The 27,615-nt window shown below is 42.6% G+C and overlaps 1 protein-coding gene across 5 annotated transcripts in view; it reads left to right on the top strand.

The window, feature by feature from the left end:
* FLT1 (fms related receptor tyrosine kinase 1) overlaps positions 1-27,615 on the top strand; it is a 140,417-nt gene that overhangs the window by 95,343 nt on the left and 17,459 nt on the right. For all 5 annotated transcript variants that reach the window (XM_082220238.1, XM_082220237.1, XM_082220236.1 and 2 more), the window contains 8 exons: positions 640-771; positions 8,980-9,086; positions 10,650-10,785; positions 22,419-22,523; positions 23,115-23,228; positions 23,623-23,711; positions 24,955-25,114; positions 25,459-25,556. In XM_082220238.1, coding sequence (XP_082076364.1) covers positions 640-771; positions 8,980-9,086; positions 10,650-10,785; positions 22,419-22,523; positions 23,115-23,228; positions 23,623-23,711; positions 24,955-25,114; positions 25,459-25,556 — 941 coding nt within the window. The remainder of the gene's footprint in view (positions 1-639; positions 772-8,979; positions 9,087-10,649; positions 10,786-22,418; positions 22,524-23,114; positions 23,229-23,622; positions 23,712-24,954; positions 25,115-25,458; positions 25,557-27,615) is intronic.

Below are 27,615 nucleotides of genomic sequence, written 5' to 3'. Positions count from 1 at the left end.
AGAAAGGTCATCTTTCTAGTCCAACCCTCTGCAATGTAGGTAACTCAGCTAAAGCATCCATGACAGATGGCCATCCAACCTCTGCTGAGAAACCTCCAAGGAAGGAGAGTCCACAACCTCCTGAGGAAGATCCATCTTCCATGTATTATAGAAAGTAAACAACATTTATTTTTCCCCAGTTATCTGACACAGAGGGGGAAACCTACAGATACAGTCCAAAAGGTGCACAGGGAGTTCTGTATATATGGGAGAATATTACAAAGCAAGTGGTCCTCACTAACCTGGTGCAGACTGGAAGCATCCTCAGACTTCTGTCTCCTTTCTTAACTACCTTCCATTTTTCTTCAGCCTCCCCCCACCCCTGCCTCAAAGCACCAGTCAAAGCAGGTGAGTGTATCACCAGTCACCACCCACCAGAAGCTTTCAAGCCATTAACTTCCAAGTTATTACTGCCCATGAAATAAACCTCTTTCATTTCTAACTATAGAAAAAGGCTAGAAAACAGGTAATATCACAAGAGAATGCTTAGACTATGCTTTCTTTTTGGGTTGCTTCCTACAGAAGATGATTCTGTTACACAGACAACCCTTCCTCTTTGTGCACTATTATAATTCATTTCAAATACTCCTCACTCCACAGGTATAATGTTAGGGCCAGGAAGCCAGAGTCTACTGATTGAAAGAGTGCAAGAGGATGATGCTGGACACTACCAATGTGTTGCTACCAACCTAAAAGGAACAGTGGAAAGTTCAGCTTACGTCACCATACAAGGTAAAGCATTGCATGTGTCTTAATTTGATTTGTTTTTCCTCTTTGATCTGCTCAGAAGTCCCCATTGCTTTTCATGGAGGAGAACTTGCTCTTCCTGGAGGAACAGGTAAAGTGGCTTGTTGACTGTCTGCACTATTTTTCAAACAAAGCCTTAACTAAAGGAAATGCACTAGGTCACAAAGGAAGCCAAAGGGAAATGCTAGATCAGAATGTGTTTATACTGACCTGAAAATAAGCTTTGCTGCAACCCAAGAAACGTAGGGTCAGGGTAGAAGGTGGAGGGTGAGTATATTTAGCCTCCTTCAAGACGTCGATCTGTTTCATTTCCTGTTCCAGTCTGCTAGAGGCCAGGATGAGATATATTTGTCATTTTTGTGTCTTTGATTTCAGCGTAGACTGAGCTGTCTGATCCAGCTTAAGGTTTGCCCAATTGATGGTACATTTAAGAGTTATTTTGCTCTTGTCTTAATGGTATTTAACTCTTTTTTAAAAAATCCTGCTGAGTTTTCATCTTCAATAACATATTGTATCAGTAAATCTTACAGTCTAACTGTGTGCTCCAGTTACAGTGAGAGATCTCTCTTCCTCTAAATATTTGGGCTACACTATTGAGCAACAGTGGCTAAAGAACCCAGATAGTCCCTCGGATTTCCACTCAGGCATAGGGAACCGGTGTTGCTTCCCCTCAGAGGTTTATCAATCTTATCAGTCCCAGGCAGGATGGCCTTATCAGGGATTATGGGAGTTGCACACTAACAATATTGGAGTGAGTGGACAAAACAGGTTTCTCATCCCTATTTTAAGGATGCAGTTTACATGCTGCTCATTGATGAAAGGTAGGTGTTCCCTGTCCAGAAGGTACTTCCAACAAAATTAAAGATCTACAGTATTAACCATGCTATTTTATGGGAAACAATTCATAACCAGGGGAAAATTAATAAAACAAAACAAATGTGTAATGTGCCTTTCATAGAATCATAGAATTGTTGAGTTGGGGTCCCTTCCAACTCTACAATATTCTAGGATTCTATGGAAGGTACATTACACATTTTAGGAAGCATGAGGCCGTTGCTGAAAACGACCATTCTATGTATAATTTTACCATTCTAAAACACATAATAAAACTTACCTTATTTCCTGACAACATCCAATTTTCTATTTTCATGTCCCTGCCAACAGCAACCCATGGTGTAGGAATAGAGAAATGCAAAGGTGGTGGTGTCAGGAGGACACAGGGTACGTTTTACTATGTGTTACAGCAGGTGCAAAGGGGAGGAGTTGGTGGCAGCCCTGTAAAGTGATGGGCAAAGGCCCCTCGAGTCAATTTGGCATCAGTTTGAGCCCCTGATAAGAGCTCTGCCCTGGGAACACCCCAATTTCTTTTCTATTAATATTTTTAATTGAATGTTATCAGGTTATATCAGCACAACCCTATCAACAAAAAGTCAAACTAAAGAACAAAAAAAGACTGGAAGAGGGTGGAGGGGATGGGTCGGCATGGGCATGGCCAAGGGGGGGCAGGGAGGAGCAGCTGCCCCCCTAAATCAATAAAGATACATAGCAAACTGAGGTTCTCCCCTCCTAACAAAAGGCCTGCTTCCCTGAGCAAAAGACCTGCCTCCCAGTAGGTCAGTGTTCATAGGTTTTACTTCTTCCAGGAGTGTTCAGTTTATTATTTATTATTATTGGTAATCATCAACATTTCGAGTCCACACTTCACTGGAAGATGGCAGAGTAGTGTACAACAAAGTACAATGTATTTGACTGTGAGACCAGTGCCTGCACAATTCACACAGGAGTAATCCCAGTAGTTTCAGGGAAATTACATCAGTGGGTTGTCCCTATGTTTGACAGACTTGAAAAACAGTTTGTGATTCAAGCAGGAAGGAAACTGTCTGCCCTCCTTATTTCCTTTACAAATTATTTAGTCTCTCTGCTGATAGAACTAGGTGCTATTTTTGTATCAAGAAGAGATGAATGAAGAGTAGGACTCAGTTGAACTTTTTATAACCTCACTTACCTGGAAATAGGCCTTGTTGAATTCAATGGGACTTACATTTGAGTAGAAGATTGCACTGTGAACACCCTTGTCTAGCAATTATCTTAGGAGGCGGTATAATTGCTGTTACACATGCTAATATATTTTGTAAAGTTATTAACCATTTCCCCATTAAAGTAAGTTTTCAAATAAATTTAAACGAGATTTTAAAAACATCCACAATAAAATCACAAAAATATTACAATTATACAACTGAACAGTAGCAAAATGGTTCATTTAGCAACCACACGAAGGTCTTGTGCGTAGCAATATTTTCATCCAGAAGTGTAAAGGAAGCAAGACATTGCTCAATGGATCTTCAGAGCTAGGGAATTCCATTTGTCATCCTGGAAAAATGTTACAAATGGGGTGCCTCAGGGTTCTGTCCTGGGCTCACTGTTGTTCAACACCTTTATAAACTTTCTCAAAAGTAAGTCATGCCAGACCAATCTGATTTCTTTTTTTTATGGAATTACAAACTTGGTGCATCAGGGAAATGCTGTGGACATAGTGTATCTTGATTTCAGCAAGGCTTTTGATAAAGTCCTCAATTATATTCTCACAAGGAAGCTGGTAAAATGTGGGCTGAATGAGGTAACTGGTTCTACACTTGGGCAGAAAGAACTAGCTGCACAAATATAAGATGGAGGACACTCAGGTTACCAGTAGTACATGTGAAAAGGATCTAAGGCTCTTTGTAGACCACAAGTTTAACATGAGTCAACAGTGTGATGCAGCAACAAAAAGCTAATACTATTCTCCGCTGTGGGTAAAACCTCAGTGCCTAGGACTTGCTGATCGTATGGTCGGCGGTTCGAATCCCCGCGGCGGGGTGAGCTCCCGTCGTTCGGTCCCAGCTCCTGCCCACCTAGCAGTTTGAAAGCACTCTTAAGTGCAAGTAGATAAATAGGGACCGCTTTATAGCGGGAAGATAAACGGCGTTTCCGTGTGCTGCGCTGGTGCTGGCTCGCCAGCTGCAGCTTCGTCACGCTGGCCACGTGACCCGGAAGTGTCTTCAGACAGCGCCGGCTCACGGCCTCTAGAGTCGGACATGACTGGCCTGTATGGCAGGGGTACCTTTACCTTTACCTTATTCTTGACTGTATCAACAGGAGTATAGTGTCCCAATCAAATGAAGTAATAGTACCACACTATTCTTCCTTGGTCAGATTCCACCTGGAGTACTGTGTCCAGCTCTGGACACCACAGCTTAGGAAGGATATTGACAAGCTGGAACATGTGCGGAAGGGGGCGATCAGGATGATAACAGGCCTGGAAACTAAGCCTTATGAGGAGCGGTTGTGGGAATTGGGTATGTTTAGCCTGGAAAAGAGGAGACTGAGAGGAGATATGAAAGCCATCTTCCACTATCTTAAGGGTTGTCAAATGGAAGATGGAACAAGCTTGTTTTCTTCTGCTCCACAGGATAGGGCCTGAACCAATGGGTTCAAATTACAAGAAAGGAGATTCCAACTAAACCTTAGGAAGAACTTTCTGATGGTAAGAGGTGCTAGAGAGTGGAACAGACTCCCATGAGTCCATCTCCTTCCTTGGAGATTTTTAAGCAGAGGTTGGATGGCCATCTGTCATGTATGCTTTAGTTGTGATTCTTGAATTCCAGGGTCTTGGACTAGATCACCCTTGGAATCCCTTCCGACTCTACAATTCTATGATTCTATGATTCTTACTTGCCTAGAGGTTGGAGATATATGTGTACATGTGGGTGGAATGTAGCTCACTGTACAAAGGTAAGAGTCTCATCCATGCAACCCAAGTAACCTTAGGCAACCCAATTGATTTCATAAATTGGCACCTTGTTATGCAAATTGACTTGAACATTTCAAAATGGATTGTGAAACTCACTGCAGAGGAAGCTCAGGAAACTGAAAGAACAGCATTATGAAATGGAAACTGTAGCAAACTGGTAGGTGTTCAATATGATTCCTCATCTTCATTTCCTTTCTATAACGCTTTACCTTTTTAAGAAAAAAATCTCAAAGTGGCTTACAACCTACATTAAAGCGTCAAATAAAACAATTCAGAATAACACACATAATTTACAGGAAACTAAAATATTATGTTAAAGATTTCAAAATAAAACATTACAAAAGGTCAACTACAGAATGCACATTTAACACAGCAAAGTTTAAAAAAAAACTTAAACATTTCAAAAGAAAACATTATTAAAGGAAGTCCAATATAAAATGCACATTAAAAACAGCATAAGTAGCAGACAATATTTTTTTTTACCCTAAGCATAGAAGACCTCAAGAGTCAGGGCCAGATCAAGTAGTACCTCCCAGCTGCAATCTTGATCTCAAGAAAGCTGAATGAACAGTCATGTTACTATCAGATTACATCCCAAGTCTAGTCCAAATCTGGTTTAAAGGTAAAGAATGACAAGAAGGGAGAGAGAGCAAGGGCCCTGGAAGTTGCCCATCAAGGCTTTGCACCTGGATAGCAGACCGAACAGGTACACAGGTCATCTATAGTGAGGGGTATTGTATTTCGATTTAAATTATAGTATATTGTTTCTACATTTACATAGACTTACAGAATGTTATGTAAATCTGTATCTCTTTCCCTTGGTGATGCTTTTTTGTGATGTGTTAGCAGCCTCCCTATTAGATGCTTGTGATTTATATGGAACAATAGGCTGGCTCAGAAAAAGGCTATTTGTTTACATGGCTGGGAATTAATGTCGGCTGCTACCTCCCTTAATAAACACTCAGGAATTATTATTTTCCTGCTCTTTATGAGAGGAAAATGGGATTTAATTTAAATATCTGGCAACAAATAAGGCTCAAGTTATTACTTTGCTGAGATCCTGCCTTGGAGATGTAGCTACTAAAAGCTGAAAGATATCCAGAATGTGAGCAGTGGTTTGAAGACTCGCTTAAAAACAAGCATCACGGGCCTTCAGGCTAGCCAAGGACCCCACAAGGAAGACATTAATCATCCCTCTTTCTTCTGCCAAGACTGATGCTGAGCTGGGATGCCTGAGCAGCAAGAAGAGAACCTGGGAAATCATGTTCTGCCAGCCATTTCTTCTTTGCTGCATGCTCTTATTAAGTCCTAAAGTGGAATGACATTTGAAGAGAAACTTGGAGTAAGAGGCATGGAAGGAGTTTTTACAGAAGTATTTTTAGGACACAAGCTGAAACTTGTGTTTTGCTTGTAAGAACTGAAGCTGTATTTTGTTTCAGAAATATTTATGGTGATTGCAGGAAATGCATGGAGGGAATATTTTGATGCTAATATTCCGGTGCAGCGTGTTCATTGGCTTCTAATATTTTCCAGATTTAGGCTCCTTTGGTTGTTTGAGCTGATCCATTCCCCTTCACCGTATTTCCTTCATATATTGATCCGTATGTTTTCCTGAGATGTTTTCAGGCTTTAACCACACAGAACCACTTAGGAAAGGGCTGCTGTTGTTTTTGAGATGGGCAGATCTCACCCACACTTCCGCTTTTCCTGTGCCTTGAAAGGATGGGTCCGAGCGGTTTTCTGCCCCCAAGCCACCAGGGATGATTCCATTATCTTACCAAAACCCTCAAATCATTTGAGTGTCAGTCATGCAAGTATAGCAAACTGATAATATATCAAGGTCAAACCAAAAGACATAGCAGTGCAGATTGAGAGAGAAATGAACTATTTTAAAGAAATTCAGAGAAAAGAAGGTAGTTAGAAATCTGTCTGAAAAACATAAAAACAAAAAAGGTAAGATTTATTGATGTAATGAACTGGCTAGACACAGAGGAATGGTGGGAGGCACCAGCGGGGGAACCCTAATGGAAGAAGACTCAGAGCCCAAAGATTGGTGGTGGGGAAATGATGAGTGGTCAGAAGGAGAAGAGGGAGGATACTCAGAGGAGGAAGTGCTGGAAGCTGAAGAGTGAGCATGAAGAGTCTGTGGCAGAGAGAAGTCCAGAATAAGAATCAGAAGTGGTGGCAGGAGAGAAGGGAGGCTAAGAGGCAGAGATGAGTCAGACTGGTGAAGAAGCCAGGATGTCTTCCCATCCTGCTGTGACAAGCTCCTCTGCCCCCAGTCTCCCAGGACCAGGAGAGGTATGAAGTGGGAGAAGCAAAGACAGACACGCTGCTGTAGCCTCTGATTGCTTGGGGAGGACCCAGGAGAGGAGGAGACTTAGACAACTATGGGAAGACGGGGACCCTCAGTCTCCACAAGTGCCTTGGAGGGGGGAGACCTACCAAGAAGAGTTGCTGTGCTCGTTAGGCCTGGCACTCCTGAGCAGACCTTGTTTCTTCTGATAAATTGTTAACTTCACTTACTTTGTGTGATTTATTGCTGGCTGGCTCCATGACACTCAAATGTATTTCTACTCTGCTTGACTGATAATAAGATACCTGGTAGGAATGTCATGTTATTCAAAGAGTCTTTCTCTTTTAAGTTACTTCAAAGGATTTAAATGGTGGGCTGAGACGGGAGTGGAAGATGGCTGAAATCCATTGCTCCTAAGCACATTAGTCCAAGAACAAAGAAGCAGGAAGAAAACAGGAAACATGGTCAGCCAGTTCTAAATGGGAGTGGGAGCTCTCTTGAATTTCCGGGGTCCTGCCTTTAACAGAGCAAAGCAGTCTGGTAGGAAGAAAGGATGGCCAAACCCTACTGAGCATTGGGCTGATCCGTATCTAACATGCTAGACAATGCCAGGCTTTATAGCAGCCAATCAGAAAATCTGACCTCTCTAAGCCTCATGCAAAGGAAGGAAAATTTTGGACTAAGCTCTCTCAAGTGTTGAACGATTAATTAGTCTGAGGACAGATATAGTGATGCTTCACACCCTATGGGCAGCCTGACAGGAATTAGGAAATTCCTTTCAAGTGTTTACGGGCCACTCAGGCTGTCAAGCAGCTACATCTGGGGAGGAAGTGGGAGGGAAGTAAGGAGGCTTCTGTTGTGGTGTAATGACAGTCACTGATTCCATATTGGAGTCTGCACCATAAGCCTTACAGCAAAAAGAAAAGGGGAACATTTTTCCTTTTCAAAAATGGAAACTGGTATGGTCATGCTGTCCAGCCTTAGAAATCTGGCCAGCTTAAGCCACCCTTGCCCCAGGAAGTGCAGTGAAATGGTCTTGCAAATGGACCTTGAACATTGGTGGGGAGTGGATGTGGTCATCAGAATGGATCTTGAGTGATAGTAAGGTATAATGTAATCAATTGCTGATTAGATATACCCAAACAGGTGAGAGGCACATACTTGTAAATGACTGGCTAGCACAGGGGTCTGTGATTACATCTCCATTTGATGATTAATATTCATTGTTTTAATAACAATGAGATGCATAGCTAAAACAGGTCATAGGCACCTACTTTTCTGTGTTTGCTCTGAACCTTGCAAAAGGGAGAGAATGGTTTGGAAAAGAAAAGAATTGTCAGAGTCTGGGAACCAGTCCAGGGAGTTTTTCCCCCCTGGGCATCTACAATCCCTCAACTATTCCTTTGGTATATCCAAGGTATACCCTGTGGATGATCTACAATGTAAAAGAGTTTTCAAGTTTGTTTTGATGCCATGTGAATGACTGCATACAAGACTTAGTATCTGTGCATGTAGTTGTCTTAGAAGACAAACAAAACTTTATGTTTGGTAACTGTTTTTAAAATTATCCAATAAATTTGTAAAACAAACAAACTGGCTGTGTATGCTACATCTTTAAAACACACCCTAACAACACACACACACTCACCCAAAATCTTGGGAACAGTAGTTTGTTATGGGTGCTGGGAATGGTAGTTCTGATGGGGTAAGCTACAGTTCCCAGGGTTCTTTGGGGGTGCTTTGAATGTGTATATACAGGCAATGTTAAGAGAAAGCCAAGTGAAAAAACTATGTGATCAGCTCCTGTGGTTGGATCTTTTAAATGTTATCCCAGCGACACAGGATTTGCTCACAGAATAGAGGCCTTCACATGGCTCAGGTCACATTTCAAAGGCCCCATGTTGTTATAATACCCAATGGAAATTGGTTGTGTGTATGGTTCAATAAGTCTTCCCAGACTATCGCTCTCCCAAATGCAACAGCAGTTACTAGTGCAGCAAAATCCACTGTGCTGTTTCTCTGTTTCAGAGAAATGTCATGATAGGCGTTAGTAACAACTGTGGTATATCGGAGAGTTACATTTTAATTGTGATTTTATTTTTCTCAGGAATTTCAGAGAGCTCAAACCTGGAGCTGATAACACTGACATGCACTTGTGTGGCAGCAACACTCTTCTGGCTTCTATTAACGCTCTTCATCCGTAAGCTAAAAAAGGTGAGGCCAAAGGCACTGGCACTGAAGCCTCTTCTGGTTTTCCAAATGGGATATGCCTTTTTGTGTTATGTCCGCCCCCTCCCCCAATAACAGCTATTTTGGGACTGGCACCACCAGCACTCTCTCAAAATTCTAAATGTACCTGCTGCTCCCAAAAGCTTGCCAACCCCTGTCTTAAGGTGCAACAATACCCTTAACTGTTTCTGTGGCCACACAACTGCTCTCCTTTCTGCTTTTGAAAGACGTGGATTTCTGCCAGTTATCATAGTAGGTGAATGGCATATCCACACTATATCCATTGCGGCAGCCAGTTCACACTGGCAAGGAGTGAAGCAGTGAGGTTGTCACTATATGTCCACCACTGCAGAGCAGTGATCACAGAAGAGGTCAGGACAGCCTGATATTAGGTAACCACCCTGTCTCGTGAAGACAGCATACATATTCCTGTCAATACACACCAGGCTTGCCTGCTGAATTCATACTTCACCACAGGAAGAAATCCAGACTGACATGGCATTCCACTGGAAACAGCCACCTGACAGTGGATGGACCTGACCGTGTCCCTTTATCCAAAGCCTGGCTTATGGGGGTGAAATAATTTCAAAACTATCCACGTTATAAATATGTTATTTCAAATTGTGCTTCATTTATACTGAAAGTAAGATAAATCTTCATTGCTGATTTGTGTTGGCTTGAGGGAGATTCTTAGCTAGGTAACAGCTTATATGCACTAATTTTAGCTGCTTTGAAAGGCAATTTAAGTCGTCCCATTAACACAGGAAAGAAACTGTTCCCTTTGTCCCTGAATCATAGATAGGCAGCCTGACCCTGTGCACATGTACTCAGAAGTAAATCTCTCCAAGTTTGAGAAGGCTTGTTCCCATGTATGTATGCATCGGATTGCAGCCTTAATCCTTCTAACAGCCTAATGAGTCTAAATTACTTGCTAGGCATCACTATGGGGAAATAATATTGCGTAGGCAAGAGCCTACAGGGAAATATGAATTCTTGAACATTTGAAAAATGTGTACACAAAATGTTACTGGTAAATACTTTGCAGATTACATCTCAGTCTTGCACAACTTTCAAACCGCATTTGGCGACTTTTTTTAAGCAACAAGCATTGACAGCTGAACTCATCTGTTGCATATGCCAGTATTTTCTTTTGTACAGTGGTCTGCCAAAGCTATTTTTAGAGGCTGTAGTTAGTCATTTTTCTGAAAATACACTCAACTGAAAGTAGAGACTGGAATCTCTGTCACATGGCAATTATTTGAGGAGGTCTTCATATGGATTTAATTGACGAAATCAAGCATGCAATACAGTATATATATGAGAGAAGGTGGTGGAAATATCACCAGAATGAAAAAAATACATGGCAATGTTAAGATGAAGCATCTTTGACAGATTGTACATTGGAGCATGAAATGTGTATCCATATGGCAAGAGGTGCAGCAGTCATAACCAATTAACCAATCACCTTCCTGACCAAAGCCAGGAGAACTTACTAAGGATGGCTGTGCATTTTGTAGTGACTTGGGGATCTTTAACATTATTTTCCAGCCTTATTCTTCTGAAATAAAGACAGATTATTTATCGATCATAATGGATCCTGAAGAAGTCCCCTTAGATGAACAATGTGAACGACTTCCTTACGAGGCCAGCAAATGGGAGTTCGCCCGGGAAAGGCTCAAACTGGGTAATCATGTGCTTCTTTCTCTACTATACTGCATGCGATTCTGGGTTGGTAATAACAAAATGTGGGGTTCAACCAGCCTTCCCCGACCTAGTGCCCTCCAGATGTTGTTCGACTGCAGCTCATGGAGGATAAGGCTCTTTGTGGCTACTAAGCCTGATGTTTTCTCTCCACTGCCAGAGGCAATACGTCTTTGCTCACCGGTTGCTGAGAACTGCAGGTGTGCAGAGTTCTGTTGCACTCAAGTCCTGCTTGTGGGCTTTCCATAGCATCTGCTGGGCAACTCTGAGAACAGGATGTTGGAGTAGATGGGCCATTGGCATGATCTAGCAAGCTCTTCTTATATCCTTGCATTAACTCCCATCAATCCTGACCACTGCTCATGCAATAGGGCACCAGGGTGGGGAAGACGGATTTAAGCAGCAGGTTAACACTGCAGATTAATGCTGCAAAGCAGCTTTTATTTATCAACTATTTCCCCCCCCCCCTGTTAATGGGTACTGTTTTTATTTCGGAAAACAAGATTATGCCCCTTAATTGTTACTGTTGTCCTCTGCTTCTGAAATGGAATTGCTTTAAAAATAACTCTCAGTGCAATTGTTGCTATCTGGCCTTTGCAGAAGTATTTAGAATCCAGATGTAGGGATCAGAGCACTTTGAGGGGGCAGAACTAAACTGAACGTCACTGTTTCATAACTGATTTGTAGGTTAACTATTTTCCTCCAAGGGATGTATTCACAAGTGTTGAAGAATTGTTGTGTAACAGGAATTACTATCTGTTTCCTCCTGGGTATCAGACACCCATGGACTAAAAATCCTGGAAGCAGTTAGACAAACCTGTGTCCTGGCCTCCAAATGTAAAAGGGAATCAGTCCAGACAGTGATGTCACTATGACATCAAGTGACTGGCAGGTGGGTGGCCCTGCCCGCCTGTCATATTTGGTGCCCCAGGTCGGCAGTTCGAATCCTCGCAATGGGGTGAGCTCCTGTTGCTCGGTCCCTGCTCCTGCCCACCTAGCAGTTCAAAAGCATGTCAAAGTGCAAGTAGATAAATAGGTACCACTCCGGCGGGAAGGTAAACAGCGTTTCCGTGCGCTACTCCGCTTCGCCAGAAGCGGCTTAGTCATGCTGGCCACATGACCCGGAAGCTGTATGCCAGCTCCCTCAGCCAATAAAGCGCCGCAACCCCAGAGTCGGCCACAACTGGACCTAATGGTCAGGGGTCCCTTTACCTTTACCTTTTTATAAGTAAGTTCCATTCAATTTGATGGGTCTTAACATAAGAACATCCAGGCCCATCAAATCCAGCAAGCTGTTCTTACAGTGACCAACCCGATGCCTATAGGAAGCCTGTAAGCAGGACCTGAGTGCAAGAGCACTTTCTCCTCCTTCCGTTTACAGCAGCAACTGATATTCAAAAGCATACTGCCTCTGACCGTGGAGGCAGACCTCTTTGTCTTGCTCGTAAGCATGTTCCTGTTTGACTGTAGCCCAACATGTTTTTAAAGGGTACATCTCAGCCATGCAAAGTGTGAAGAGAGCAAACGTGTTTTCTAACACATGCCTGTGTACCAGAGAGATGTACTTGCCAGGGACCCCTCCTTGCCTATAGCTCCCTGTCCAACCTACACTTGTTGGCAAACCAGGTACTTGGAGCATGCAATATGGAATTCCTCTCCCTGGCAGGAACTAGTTAATTCAGTTCCTTAAGTTCTATCTTGCATGTAAGAGCTGAGGCACAAATCTGGAATGGGAGCAGTGTAAATGTGTGTGTGGAGGGGGGTGGGGGAATGGCATAAACAAGGAAAGAATGCTGTGATCATGAATGAAAACCAGATTCTGAAAAGTTGGCTGGGTGCAGCCTGTTTGCTAAATCATCTCCCGCACAAGTCCCAGTTACGTGGAAGTCAGTCCAACCTCTCATTGACCTTGGCAGCTCCTATTGCTATTATCTTGTAAATACGACGTGTTCTTGTTTAGCTGTTGGAAGTTTTTTTTTTTAGTCTCACACATATTTTCTTTCTACACTTTCCACCTTTTCTTTATCAGGCCTATTAATTGTAATGCATAGCTATAAATTGTGAACCAGACAAGTGTATTAATTTGTAACGTTGCTAACAGCACCTTACTCAAATAAGTTCCACTGATGAGCTCACTGGGACATAATCCCAGGAATGCGTATTTAGGATTGCAGCCTAGTCTTAGTTCAGTAACTGCCTGAGGCTGAGGGTGAGCGGGGTGAGCCTGACTTCCAGACATTCATTCCCAGATGATGAATCACAGAATCATGGATTCAGAATTGTAGAGTTAGAAGGGACCACGAGGGTCATCTAGTTCAACCCCCTGCAATGCAGGAATCTTTTGCCCAACATGGGGCTCAAACTCACAACTTCGAGATTAAGAGTCTACCAACTGAGCTTTGTGAAATAACATGTGAAGTAGCCAATGGATTGTGCCCACTGTCCCCATTCTCACCCTCCATGCATTGATGTGAAGAAGTTCTCAATAGAGTCTACGTATGAGCATAGATTCTATTCAGACCTCCAGAGGTGAACACATGGAAGTTGGGAGCAGGGTCAGTGAGCAAGATCTCCTTCCTTCTCCCAATGTTCATTAACCATGGATCCTAAAAGTCTGCATAGAGTTAGCTTCTGTCTAAATCATCTTGTGCTCCTCTCATCCATTGATTCACATGACTGATGAAATGTCCTTAGGGCCTATATTTACAACTTCTTATAGTGATGGTTGTAGAAATGCTAATGATTAAGTGAGGTATGTGAATGCCTTGAATGAAAGGTTGGATTTTATACCCTTTTAATGGTCATAGCTTCTCTCAAAGAACATGAGGAATTATAATTTGGCAAGGATACTGAAAATTATTTAATAGAGATTCCTAACCCTCCTTTGGAGGAAGGTATAAATTCAATAAATAAGAATAAGAATTATTCACAGAACTACACTCTATAAATACCCTGGAACGAATACCCTGGAACAGTTTCTTATACTTCTAAAACTATGGCAGTCTGTGATTAGGAGATCAGGAGTGGATAAACAATAAAACAATAAATAATCTTAAAAGAGAAGTGACAGTCACTACAACTTAAGTAGTGGGATTAATTAATACTCAAAGCTTGATTAAAAATGACCAGATATTAACCTGTGGAACGCCCTCCCACCAGATGTCAAAGAGAACAACAACTACTAAACTTTTAGAAGACATCTGAAGGCAGCCCTGTTTAGGGAAGCTTTTAATGTTTGATGTATCACAGTATTTTAATATTCTTTTGGCCAGATGGGCGGGGTATAAATAATAAATTATTATTATTATTATTATGGCACTGAAATTAAAACAAGATTTGCATCTGAGAGTGGAGGGCATTCCCCAAGTGGTACAACATTACAGAGAAGGGCCCTCTTACATACCCCATAGTGTGGAACATCCAAAGATGGGATACTGAGGAGGACCTCTCCAGAAGATCTTTGTGATCAGACAGGATACTAAAAGAAATGCTTCTTCATTTAGGGCTTTATAGGTCATCACCAACATCTTGAATGCAATTCAGAAACTTACTGGAAGCCTGTGTCCTATGGCTGCAGTTCAGTGCTCCACTTAAGAGTTTAGCAGCTGCAGTTTCGAAGTTATCTTCAAGGAGATCTTCAGATATGGCATGTTACGAGAGCATGCATTAACATGGCCAGGTTATCTGTAGCCAGGGATGAACATGGCTCGTGAGGCAACTGAAGTTGGCCAAAAACAACAGGGTCTCCAGTGACAAGTTTGGACCCAAAGTTATGAATCAACTCCTTCAATGGGAGGGCAACCCCCTTCTAGAGCAGGCAGTTTCCCCAATTCCTAGACTCATGAACCACCAATCCACAGTGCCTTGGTTGGGTAGGGATTCACTCTCCGTTTGTTCTCCGGCATCCAACTCGTTACAGAAGTAGAAATAAGGGTGGGATAACTATTACTGTGCCTCCAACTATCATTCCACAGAGTCACTGCTGTAGTATACCATGGCCGATGGTACTGAATGCTGCTTATAGGCTACCACCCTCTCTGTCACAAGTGGACATTGGCCACTGGTTGGAAACTTCTACAGTTTGTTTCAGGAAAGGGTCATCCACAGCCTCCCCTTGGTTCAACATTATATCATAGACCCCTATCACAACATTATTTTAATTTCTTCACTTCTTTTTATCCATGTCCTATTCGCAGTGCTACCATGATCACTGTTTTTATGTGCAGGGGTGCACTTTGTTGATGTTCCCTTTCTGTTTCAGAGCCTTCAGTTGCTTCATTCCAGTTTTGGGAGTTACCCCACCAAGGCTCAGTTTTATCTATCAAGCTGTATTCACCTTCCTGTACTAGGTGTTCAAGTTCATTTTGTTTATTTCCCATCCTCTGCACACTGAAACCCATGGATATTTTATTTCAGTGTCTCTCCTGTGGAGTTTGCCTGGCACCAGCCACAACTTCCCCAGCTTCTCCTGTACCTCCCAAGTCTCTATCTTTAGTGCTTATCTTTGAATTTACCTTTGGGCTATTGTCTCCATTCCCCACGGATTTAGTTTAAAGCCCTCTTGATCAAATTTGTCCTGCTCCTGCCAAACACATTTTTCTCCAGTCCTCATGAGCTGCAGCCCATTTCCTGCCTGTAGTACTTTGTTAAGGAAGTTTGTACTGTGTTCTCAGAAACCAACCCTCTCCTGTTGACACTATCTGCACAGATGAAATACTAGTCTCTTTCTTTTTAGTCCTCTGTCTTTTACAGCAATACTTGGCAAGAACACCACCTGAGCCCCAAGGTAATTCACCTTCCTCCCCAGAACTTCAGAGTCAGATGTGATATGTTCATAGTTGTGTCCTGTGGCGCCATTTGTCTCCTTGTGGATTAGTAAGAAGGGATAATAATGAGTTTGCCTGAAAAGTCTTAGTGACCTGTCCTTCATATCCTGGATCTGTGTGCCAGGCAGACAGCGTGCTTCATGAACAAAAAGGTCCGGTTGGCACACAGCTGCCTCTGTACCTCTCAGTAGGAAGTCCCCAAGCACCACCACCCTTGTCCTCCTCCTTCCTGCAGTCAGTGGCTGAATCATCTCTGTCCTTGAAGGGTTTGAGAGTCTTCCTTTCCCGTCTGGTATATCCTGAGAATCACTCTCATTGGACAGATAATAAAAGTGATTTTTTAGTTCCAGTGCTTCAAAATTCTACTCTTTTTCTGTCAGTAGCTGTCTTCCATGCAGTTTCCTCCTTGTTACAGCTCCCATCTTCTTCCTTGGCAGTTTCTTCCTGGTTATGGCAAGGGAAGCTCTGCAGTGCCACAACAGAACCAGCCAGACAATGTGGCCCCAGCAAGCACTCCAATGGTGGCAGCTTTAACCTTCAAAGTCCTAAAGATTTGAGCCTAGAGTAGTCAAAGCAAGGGCCTTCTCTAATACATTCAGTTCACCAAAAGCTTCTCAATTAATCACATCCCCTTCCCACTTGTTCTACTTGGGATGCATAGGCATTGACACACTGTTAACCATTCCTTTGTTCTTCAGATACCAAAGCTCAAACTTGAATTCATGTCTCTTCAACAATCTCCCATAGCTGGAAAAGCTACTTGCTGGTTGCAAGGCTGGCCTGGCCTCTTCCTATCAAGTGGAGATGGGGATAAGAACACAAGTAGAGTCCTGCTGGATTGGATTAATGTTTCAACTATTCCAGTATGCTGTTTCTCACAGGGGCCAACCAGATGCCTCTCAGAAACCAAGAAGCAGAACTGAAGGCAACAGCTCTCTCTAGCAACTGCTATTTAATGGCATACTGCCTCTAAATTTTAATCTGAATTTTCCTCGTATATATTTGCTAATCTAAAGATTGCTTTGTTTCTTCTTATTTCTGCCTTTTGTCTAATGAGGAGTGTGTGTGTGTTTTGCTTAAGGCATGAGATGGATCTGGGTAACAGCCAGGCTATATGTTTTCAAAAATTGGGATCAGCTATTGTTCCTTTATCCTAAAAAAGTTAGTTATGTAACCTGATACCTGCAGGAAAACATGTCGGAATTCCTAGGGATGGGTGTGAATATGTCAATGAGAGCCAGTGTGGTGTGAGAGCCAGTGTGGTGTAGTGGTTAAGAGCGGTGGACTCATAGTCTGGTGAACCGGGTTCGCATCTCCGCTCCTCCACATGCAGCTGCTGGGTGAGCTTGGGCCAGTCACACTTCTTTGAAGTCTCTCAGCCCCACTCACCTCACAGAGTGTTTTTTGTGGGGGAGGAAGGGAAAGGAGATTGTTAGCCGCTTTGAGACTCCTGAAGGGGAGTGAAAGGCGGGATATCAAATCCAAACTACTACTACTACTACTACTCTTCTTCTTCTTCTTCTTCTTCTTCTTCTTCTTCTTCTTCTTCTTTTTTAGTTTCTCTCATTTCTCATCTTTCCAATCTTAAATTAAGTTCTCCACATTTCCAGTTTGCAATTAAAAAAAAAGTTCTGTGAAAATTCATCAACATTTGAGTACAAATTTCTCCTAATACGCAAGTTTGCCAAGTATCCATATTTTTGCAATGCATTTTGCAATGCATTGTTGCCATGAATGTATTCTTTTTGTGCACACTTTACCCTCAGGTATGCTTTTTTGTACACATCGCTTGGCTGGAGAACTGAACTGCTAAATTTGGAGAAATGCAAATTTTGAAGGATGGCTGTGTTTGGCTTGCATATTGTTTTACAAAATGCAAATTGGGTGGGTCACCTTTAAATGTGAACTGAATTGAATTTCTTTCTCCACCTCCACCACCTAGAAAAGTCTAATTCAACCTCCAGTCTCCATCTTGGAAATGAGTCTAAATGCAGACCTCATTGCTAGGACATCTAACCTATTTTTTGTACACTCCCTCCCCCCATTACTATTTTCCCTGTCACCCCACCCCACTCCCGTCTCTTAGTAGCACCTGGCCTAATGAAGCATTTTGGAGCATTTGAAAGTTTGCTTATGGTTTAGTGACATTTCAATTGGTCCTGATAACGGTATTGGCCAATTGTGAGTGTTGACTCTTCTTCACCACCACCCTTGCTTAAGGATCAACATAGGATCAACATAGCAGCCTTGGCTTTTTAAGTGTCCATTGTTACTTACAGACTGTGAATTTGTTGAATCCCTGTTTAAAGCTACTGGCCATCCCATCCCCACATCCTGTGGTGGTGAATTTCATAAACTAATTAGGTGTTGTGTGAAGAAGTAACTTCTTTTTGTCTGTCCTGAATCATCGGCCAATCATTTTCATTGGATGAGAAATACACATAACTAGCACTAGCATAATGTTGGACATCTGCAGTTTTATTATATAGGAGAAGTTCTCCCATCTGGAAACTGTCTCAGATTGCAAGGAAAGTCATAAGGACTTGATTGATGGCAGTACTGCTTGTCTCTACCTGGGAGTAAGTGTTAACAGGGCTGGCCACCTTCCTTTTGCTAGGTGATAAGTGATAAATTTTAACCAGTCATTCTTTCTCCAACTTGCCTATTAGCTCTGTAAAATCTCATACATTTTCATTTTTTAATTATTTTTCATTTTTTATCATTTGTGAAGTATCTAGTAACCTTATGCCCACAAGAAGTTATTACACAAAAGGAATAAATAAAGCTTGGTTTATTATATGAAATAAAAGTGACAGAATATATACAAAGGCTGCTTCAGACAGCAAAAATAAAGCAGGTAGCAAATCCTACAATGCATACACACCTTGATCTAAAGAGTGAAAAATCTAACTATCCCCATAAGCCTACAGGAAAGTAAGTGTGGCAATTTTGCCATAGAAACCACAGTGAAAGCAAGTTAAGAAATGGAGAAATGGAAAGAAAGGTATACCTGTCCTTCAGGCAGAATGGTTTTTGGATTCCCGGAGGGCACTGAGTAGAATTTTAATTGGAGCTTTGAGAGTTCTGAGTAAAATTTTTGTTGGAGCTAGGAGAGCTGACTAAACATTGAGAATCTAAGGCTTTTAATCCAATGTCATCTAATGGAGAAGGGAGGGGGGCTTTGAGATGAGCAATTCCTATAATTCCAATGGTTTTATTGTTCTGTTGGATTTATTTCAGAGTTTCCTGCCTATTTCCCACTTTGCTTATTTGCTTAATAAAAGTTTAAGGAATACAATCCTAGTGGGCAATGACGAAAATTGGCCATCCTTGTCAGCCTCCTGTCTCAAAGTTTTCCCTCATTATCTTGATGGCATCCACTCAGATGTAAAGTAGATTTTAATGGCTAGACGTGGGTGGCGCTGTGGGTTAAACCACAGAGCCTAGGGTTTGGTGAACAGAAGGTCAGCGGTTCAAATCCCCACGACGGAGCTTCTGTTGCAGATAAATAGGTAACACTTGAGGGCAGTGTTCATGATACATGCCTTTGAATCACAACTCAGATCTACATTGTATTTGGGCTTCATTATTCACAGTTCTAGGGACGTGGGTGGCGCTGTGGGTTAAACCACAGAGCCTAGGACTTGCCGACCAGAAGGTCGGAGGTTTGAATCCCCACAACGGGGTGAGCTCCCGTTGCTCGGTCCCTGCTCCTGCCAACCTAGCAGTTTGAAAGCATGTCAAAGTGCAAGCAGATAAATAGGTACCGCTCTGGCGGGAAGGTAAACAGTGTTTCCGTGCGCTGCTCTGGTTCGTCAGAAGCGGCTTAGTCATGCTGGCCACATGACCTAGAAGCTGTACGCTGGCTCCCTCGGCCAATAAAACGAGATGAGCGCCGCAACCCCAGAGTCGGTCATGACTGGACCTAATGGTCAGGGGTCCCTTTACCTTTACCTAGGCTTACATATGCTGGTCTCTACACAAGGTGTGAGGAACTTCAGGATGTGAGCTGGCCATTAGCCTAGTGTGAGTATATACTGTATCAGAATTTGGCCCTCTGCAACAGATATCAAATTGCAAATGTTTAGAAAACAAATGACTATTGTTACAGTTTCTGTATGAAGAAACACATGCAAAGGGTTCTATGCTACCTTTGTGTATGGTGGCTGTAAGCATACCATATGATACCCATTAAGCTGCAAACAGTATGGCAGATCACGCCCCCACTTAGGCCTTTTTAAAAATGTCAGTGTGCTCTAACCATTCAGTTATTCAATCAGGAAACAGCTTTGTGTCAAGCAGAAAACAGACTCCCTGAATTTGCACAGCCCTGTAGCCAGGGTAGAATCACTTAGTGTACTACCCCACCTAGGATTTTTATTTTTATTGGATCTTTAATTGTGGCATAACACGCACTATCTGCATTGAAAGAACGACAGCTTGTTTTAAGGAAAAAAAAAAAAAGAGCAATTCTATGTTTGTTTGTGTGGCTCCATCCAAGAGTGTAGTTGTTGGAGTCCAAAAGTCTGCTCACACAAAATGTCCCCTGACTCAGAGTGGCTTTTCATGATCTCAGTTACCCTAAGTGAACCTGGAGGTGTGGGGTGGGGAAAAACCAGCCTGTGTAGTAGTAACATAACCCCTAAGAGACTGAGTTAAATATTAGGATTATCTATTACAGGCTAAGGCGAGACCTTATGCCTTTGATTTTCCCTTGCTCTGCTTTTCAGTTGCCCTTCCAGATGTCCTCTTTATTGTGTATTTGTGACGATTTGTATTCATGCTGGTCCTGGGGCAGATATACAGATGATCCCGCTTTCAATACTGCTGTGCCAGGTGAAAAGGGGGCGACGGGGGAAATAGATTTCAGTGGGACCTAAATTGCACCTTACATTCCTAATAACGCTTCTCTGTATGCCATTATCTTCTGAAGCTGCTGGAGGGATTTTCTGTGGCTTGTAAAGTGAGGAGAATTTGGTCCAAGAATTCAAATATCCAAATACTCTCTACAAGTTCTTAGGAGCCATTGTTTGGCACTAAAACATAATGTAACTGAAACCAGAATATCGGAGGATTTTTAAAGCGGGGGGTGGTGAGAGTTTTATTAGTTTTCCATGAAACAGAGATTGTTCAGATGGAAAAGATATCTGGAAAACATGCCAGTGTCCGAATACAACAATACCCCTGTGGTGTTTTACTGAGTACAGAGAGAGTTTACAAGTTGCTTATTCCAATGTCCTAAGTAAATGGACTATTATTGATCAAAACAAATGCCAAATTCTCAGAAAACAATGAGCTTCCAGGAGTTAGGTTTACAACAGATGGATGCCTGGTCTGCAATGGGGTCCTAAGGGCTCCATGACAGAATCAGGCTCCTGCAACACAAGCAACAGGTTTCAGTGCCCTCTATCTCCTTCACTTTACTGATGTCCTCGTGATTCTGTGAATCCAGGATGAACACACATTTTACCACACATCTTCACCTGATATGTGGTAAAACCCGAGCAACCCTGTCCAATCAGGGGAAAGAAGGGAAATTAATGAAGCAGGGAGGTGGCAGAACAGAAAACTGAAAGGACCAGCTGGGATCTGATTGGTGCAACCCTTAGGTGGGAATAAATGGTCTAATGTCCAAACTAAGTATGATGTTGCCATCTAGTTTGCCCTTATGTAGCTGGTGTCTTTTTAAAAATAAGTAGCTGGGGGGAATTGGAATCATGGGATGGAGGGACGTAGCTTTAATCCTTTGCTCTTGCCGAGATCCCAGCTGGAATTTGTCCCCCATCCCAATACTTGCAAATATCAATGGGAATAGTAGATTATGGGAGGCATGCTTAAAGGGCAGCAAACATTCCATTATTTGGCTTAGCACTGTACTTTTACAACCATTTAATTTCTTGTCCTATCCAGCAATATATCTTAGGCCATCTCTGACCAAGAGGCGGATGACATAACAGAGTGCCAGACAAGTACTGAAGGCCATTCCAAACCTTGCAGAAGAAATGAACGAATGAAACAACGGTTACTGTTGTGCCTTGTGGCATTTTTCAGCAGAAACAGAGTGCTGCATGCCAGTACTTTGCAGCAGTTTTGCAACATTTTGATTGTTAATACAGCCGCTGCCTTGAGGCAGTATAGCCATTGCTACAATGTCATTCTTAGGGCTTGAGAGTGGGCTAAGTTTGAAGCATAAGCCTAAATGTGATAAATATTTGTTGTCTTGTATCCCAACTGTTGCAAGTTACTCCCCTGGATTTTACAGACCAGTTCTAACAAGTTAATATATCTTAGCTGACATGGCTCAGTTTCTGTTATTCCTAAGAATGCAGACACGCCATATAGTTAAAGCACGTTCTCCATGCCAAAGAATCCTGGGAATTGTGGGTAACATCTCACAGAGCTACACTTCCCAGAATCCTAAACGACAACAGTTCCCAGGATTCTTTGGGAGGGGGAAATGTACTTTAAATATATGATGTGTACACAGCCCAAAACACAATAATTACTATTGAAAGGCTCTGGATCAGAAACAGCCAGGTGTGATAGTCTCCCCCTTTTGCAGCTGTGCTCACACTTCCATCAGTTGCTTGACTACTTAGGGTTTCATTTATATTGTTTCATTTATATTGTGAATTGCTTTGAGCATAGGTCTGTGAAAGTGGTATAATTTGTTGCATATAAATTCAGGAGCTCTCCATGTCAGAACTTTAAACATAATGAAAAGTTTAATACTATGATTTTATCTGATGATGTCTCTTTAAGCAGCAACTGTGATTTGTTTTTGATGCAGGAAAGACCCTTGGGCGAGGTGCTTATGGGAAAGTAGTACAAGCAGCTGCTTTTGGAATTAAAAAATCACCCATGTACAAAGTAGTTGCTGTAAAAATGCTGAAAGGTACGTATGGTGTAGAACAATTCCGCTTTCACTTTGTAGTGTCCAGACTGTGTGGGCACCCATTTTCAGCTGTCCTGCATCTCCAGTAAAGCTGAAATCCTGTTGCCATTTGAGCCAGGGACCATAGTCCAATGGTAGAGAGTCATCTTTGCAGGCGGAAGCTCACAGGTTCAGTTCCTAGATCCTCCAGCCAGAGTGGAGCAAGGCCGCTGCCTGAAAGCCAAGAAAGATGCTGCCAGTTGGTCTTGACTGGCCTTCCTCAAACTGGTGCCCTCCACATTTTGGAATACAGCCCCCGTCAGCTCCAGCTAGCACAATCAGCGGTCAGGGGAAATGGGTTGTCGCTCAGAACACCTGCAGGATACCAGTTTGCGGAAGGTTCATGTAGGCAGCCCACAGCCCAAACGGTGCAGTTACAGGCTTCTGGACTTATAGTGCTGTTCCTGCCTAGGGTTCAGGTTTGCTGAAAGTGTCCTCACAACCAACAGAATGCAGCTGGTGATCAACAAGTAGTGACAGGAGCCGGGGCAAGAAATCTCCAGGTAAGAAGTGCCCTAAGTAATAAGTAAACCATTTTGCTTGGCCTTGCAGAAGGAGCCACCGCCAGCGAGTATAAAGCACTGATGACTGAGCTGAAGATCTTGACACATATTGGTCATCATCTGAATGTTGTGAATCTGCTGGGCGCTTGCACAAAAAACGGAGGTATGACAAAAACATGGTGTTCTGGTTTGCTATTTTTATTTAAAATATAGCTTTACTTTTTTGTATTTATCACAGGCTGGAAAGATGGTTCTTAATGCTAAGATCTGCTGGGCTTTGTCCTTGTTTTAACTTCAAGAGTTAAACCAGTTGATACAACTGTGTGAAAATACACTTCCTGAATTAAATCACACACAGATAAAACTTTCCTAGAAATCAGTGTGAAACAAAGATGAGAGTACGGACTTTAGGTGAAATATGGATTTCTTTCAAATGCATTCTGATTTAAGTAATTAGGCTGTATTGCTGAAACAGGCAGTTGAACAATGACACAAAAGGCACAGAGGTTATAAATTGTCATTTCCCCCCACCAAAACATTTATCATCTTGTTCACAGGGCCACTAATGGTTATAGTTGAATATTGCAAATACGGAAATTTATCAAGCTACCTTAAGAGCAAAAGGAATTTCTTTTCTTCCAACAAGGTAATGTCCCAAATGCCGTATTTTATTTCTTCAGTTCACTGTCCACTGAAATAATCACATTAATTTTATTTTGCTGCACAGTACAAATAGAAGCAGGTGTGCAAATGCCCTTTGACCAGTGCAAATATGAGTTGCTTTAATGTACAGATATAGAAAAGTAACCAGGTTGTTGCAGCAATGCAGTAACTCAAGAATTTTACAAGGTTGTACCTTCCCCAGTGCAAGACTTCATTGGAGGGTTCAGCAGTGATGTATTTTGGATATGTAAGGGAGGATATGTAATCTCTGGGTCAGCCTAAGTGCAATTATATGCATCATGACCCTGGGACTTCCCATCCTTGCACAGGCGCAGTGCTGAAGCCATAGGACAAGACCATTAACTCAAAAATGTGGAGCAGTAATACAACTCCAGATGCACACCAGCCCTTTGCCCGTGGGCCAGATCTGGCCGCCAAAGCAATTCTATCCATCTGCTCCTGGCTCCACTAAATTTAAATCAAAGTGAAAAATGTGAGATAGATAGATAGGACTCTCCTTTCCCCCAAGCCCCCCCCCTACTTCACACTCCCCATGAGTGTTTCTGCCTGGCTGGAATGTGTCCTTGAACTCTGATAGCGCCTTTGGTTTGCCTGGATGAGGGACAGCGAGGTGTGTGCAGAAAATAGCCTATTGCAAAGTATATTTCTAGCAGGAGAAACTGGCTACATGATGTGTGGTTCCACTCCCTTGCTTTAATCATTTTCTAAGGGACAGTGTTTTTCAGTGGTGGTGTCCAAGGATCCTCACCAGCACATTTAAAAAGTAATTGAATGAAAAGACCTCAAAATCCACGGGGTACAATCTAGCTGAAATTAAGCACTTTTAGATTACAGTGGTACCTCGGGATGCGAACGGGATCTGTTCCGGAGCCCTGTTCGCATCCAGAAGCAAACGTAACTAGCGACGGCATGTCTGTGCACACACGCGTCGCTTTTCGCCACTTCTGCGCATGCGTGTGACGTCATTTTGAGCGTCTGCTCTGTTACTTCCGGGTTGACACGGAGCGCAACTCGAACGCGTTCAACATGAACCATATTCAACCCGAGGTATGACTGTACATTTCTTTAACAGGAGAGATAAAAGCACATGCTTAACTTTCCTGATGAAATCAGTTGGGCTCAAAAGTGCTTAACTTTGGCTGGAATATCTTCTGTTCCATCTTGTGCCAATTTTCCCCTCTCCCACCCCCTCTTTTTGTCTAAAGGATGCCTCCATTCAAGGAGAGCTGGTGACAGAGGAGAAGGATGTGGAGCCCATTGGTGGTAAGAAAAAAAGGCTGGAGAGCGTCCCAAGTCGAGAGAGCTTAGCAAGCTCTGGATTTCAGGAAGATAAAAGTTTAAGTGATGTGGAAGAGGAAGAGGAGGGTATGTATTAATTCCTTCCTCTTTCTTTGCAGCCTGTGGATATTTTTACCGCGTGATCTGCATCTTTGACATTTTCTTTCCCCGTTTATCACCCTCATAAACATCCTTGGGAGATACTCGGATCCAAGAAAAGATGGTTTAAAATAAGCTTATTTACAACGTTACTCAATCGGACAGGAAGATGTGTGACTGTTTCTATGGTCTCTTCCTTAACCTTGGGGAAGTGCTCAGCACCTCCCAATAATTGTTTTTTGTTCTCACTAGTAAACTAAGTTTCAGGCACTCCATTGTACTGTGGGCAGCACAAAGTCATGTTAACCTCGTATGCGCTGAATTGATTTCAGATTCTGATGAATTTTACAAGTGGCCCCTCACCATGGAAGATCTAATTTCTTACAGTTTTCAGGTGGCCAGAGGCATGGAGTTCTTATCATCTCAAAAGGTTAGTTTACCTCCTGTGCATTTCCCCTCCGGGAGATTATTAATAATAATGGGGTAATGTTTTGCATGCATTATGCTTCCAACAGCCTACTGTATAATAGGCTGGGAATGTTATCCCCATATTGCCCTCTAGTCTTTTTTCCTGGCAGAGGAGCTATGCCCTTAATAGCTGCATGACAGAAAGAAATTCAACAAGTGCAGCTTTTCTGTCACCTTTGTAAAATGCGTCTTTTAAATTGTTGCCTGTTTGTTAAGACAGAATCCTTATTGAGGGTGTGGAGAGCCAGTGACCCTAAAGGCATATATACATTAGAAGCATATGTTCACCATAGATATATATATATATATATATATATATATATATATATATATATATATATGCAGGTTTTGGTGTCTTCGGGTGTCTTCCCGTGTAAGAGTCGGGGTGTCTGGGCGACGTTTCGACGAGGTCTCACTCGTCATCTTCAGGCTGGTGCTTTCGGCTTCTTGTTACTGGAACAGAGCAGAATCTGGTGTTTGAGTTTCTATAAATACTGTTGAGGGGTGTGGTGTATAGCCTCCAACGTTCTGGGCAGAGAGGAAGTTCCTAGATTAGTGTGCCTTTTCTTCTTTTGTTCCTTAATTACTTGAGGGATATCTTGAGTGATTTCATGAGTGATATTCTGAATACCACTGGGTGGGTCATTAAGTGTAGATTAGTTGCTAAAGCTTTCGTGTCTTGACCTCTTGAGCTTGTGAAGAGTTTTTCTGAGAAGATGGCTGTGCTGCATTTAGTTGTGCTCTGGCTTGGCTTCGTGTATAGGGGCGAGCTGTGATTTTGTGCCTTGTGCCAGCCAGATCTGTGTAGGGATTGCAGGGGGGTGCAGCATCCGGAGGTGCCACTATAGTTTGGCTACTGGATGGAGTCTGTAATATGTCTGTGGAGAGGGTCTGGGTTTGGGTCTGGTGTGGTTGATTGGTGACGGCGTTCTGTGTGCCTCTGGTTCTGGTGTCGGTTTTTGTGGGGAGGGCTAATTTCCAGATGTCTGGCAGGCGGGACGTGTCGTCACGCTTGTTCATGTTGTGAGGGTGTTTCTCTATCTCGATGGCTTCCATGATTATTCTCTTGTGGTGATGTTCCATGTTAAAGAGCAATTTGGAATCTGCAAAATTAATTTCGTGTCCTGTTTCTTTCATGTGTTGGAAAAGAGAGGAAGTTTTTTCTTCTTTTTTGACGGCATTCTTGTGTTCTGCGATACGTGCATTTATTCGTCTGTTTGTTTGTCCAATGTACGTGGCTGGGCAGACTTTGCAGGGTATTTCATAGACCCCTTGGTTTTCCAGCTGGATTTTGTCTTTTGGGTTTCTGAGGATATTGGCTATTTTTTGGTTGGTGCAGAAGGCTGTTTTGATATTGTGTTTATGGAGGATTTTGCTAATTTTGTCTGTAGTGCCCTTGATATAAGGAAGGAGGGCCATGCCATTGTTTTCTTCTGTGTCTTGGTTTTTGGGGGGTGTTTCTTTTTGGATTAGCTTCGTAACCCTGTTTTTCTGGTATCCATTGGCGATTAATACATTTGAGAGATTCTGTAACTCAGTTGTCAAGTGGTCTTTGTCAGCCAGGCGTTTGGTTCTGGAGATGAGAGTCTTGGCTACGGAGTTTATTTGTGCAGGGTGGTGGTGTGATTGTGCATGTAAGTAGCGGTTGGTGTGTGTTTTTTTCCGGTAGATAGTGTGTCCTAGGGAGCCATCAGGTTTTTTGTAGATTAGGACGTCAAGAAAGGGGAGTTGGTTGTTGTCTTCTATTTCCATAGTGAATTGTATTTTGGGGTGTAGGCTGTTGAGATGTGTGAGGAAGCTATCTAGTTTTTCTTTCCCGTGTGGCCAAATTACAAAGGTGTCGTCAACATATCTGAGCCAAAGTTTGGGTTTGTGTTCTGACTTGTCTAAAGCATTGGTTTCAAAGTGTTCCATGTACAAATTTGCGATGACCGGTGAGAGGGGTGATCCCATAGGTGCTCCTTCTATCTGTTTGTATCTTTGTCCATTGTGGATGAAGTACGTTGTGGATGAAGATGTTG

Source organism: Podarcis vaucheri (assembly GCF_965113315.1).
Source record: "Podarcis vaucheri genome assembly, chromosome: 4".
Taxonomy (NCBI): Eukaryota; Metazoa; Chordata; class Lepidosauria; order Squamata; family Lacertidae; genus Podarcis; species Podarcis vaucheri.
The sequence above is the reverse complement of the archived record's forward strand: the minus strand, read 5'-3'. Positions and strand labels throughout refer to the sequence as shown.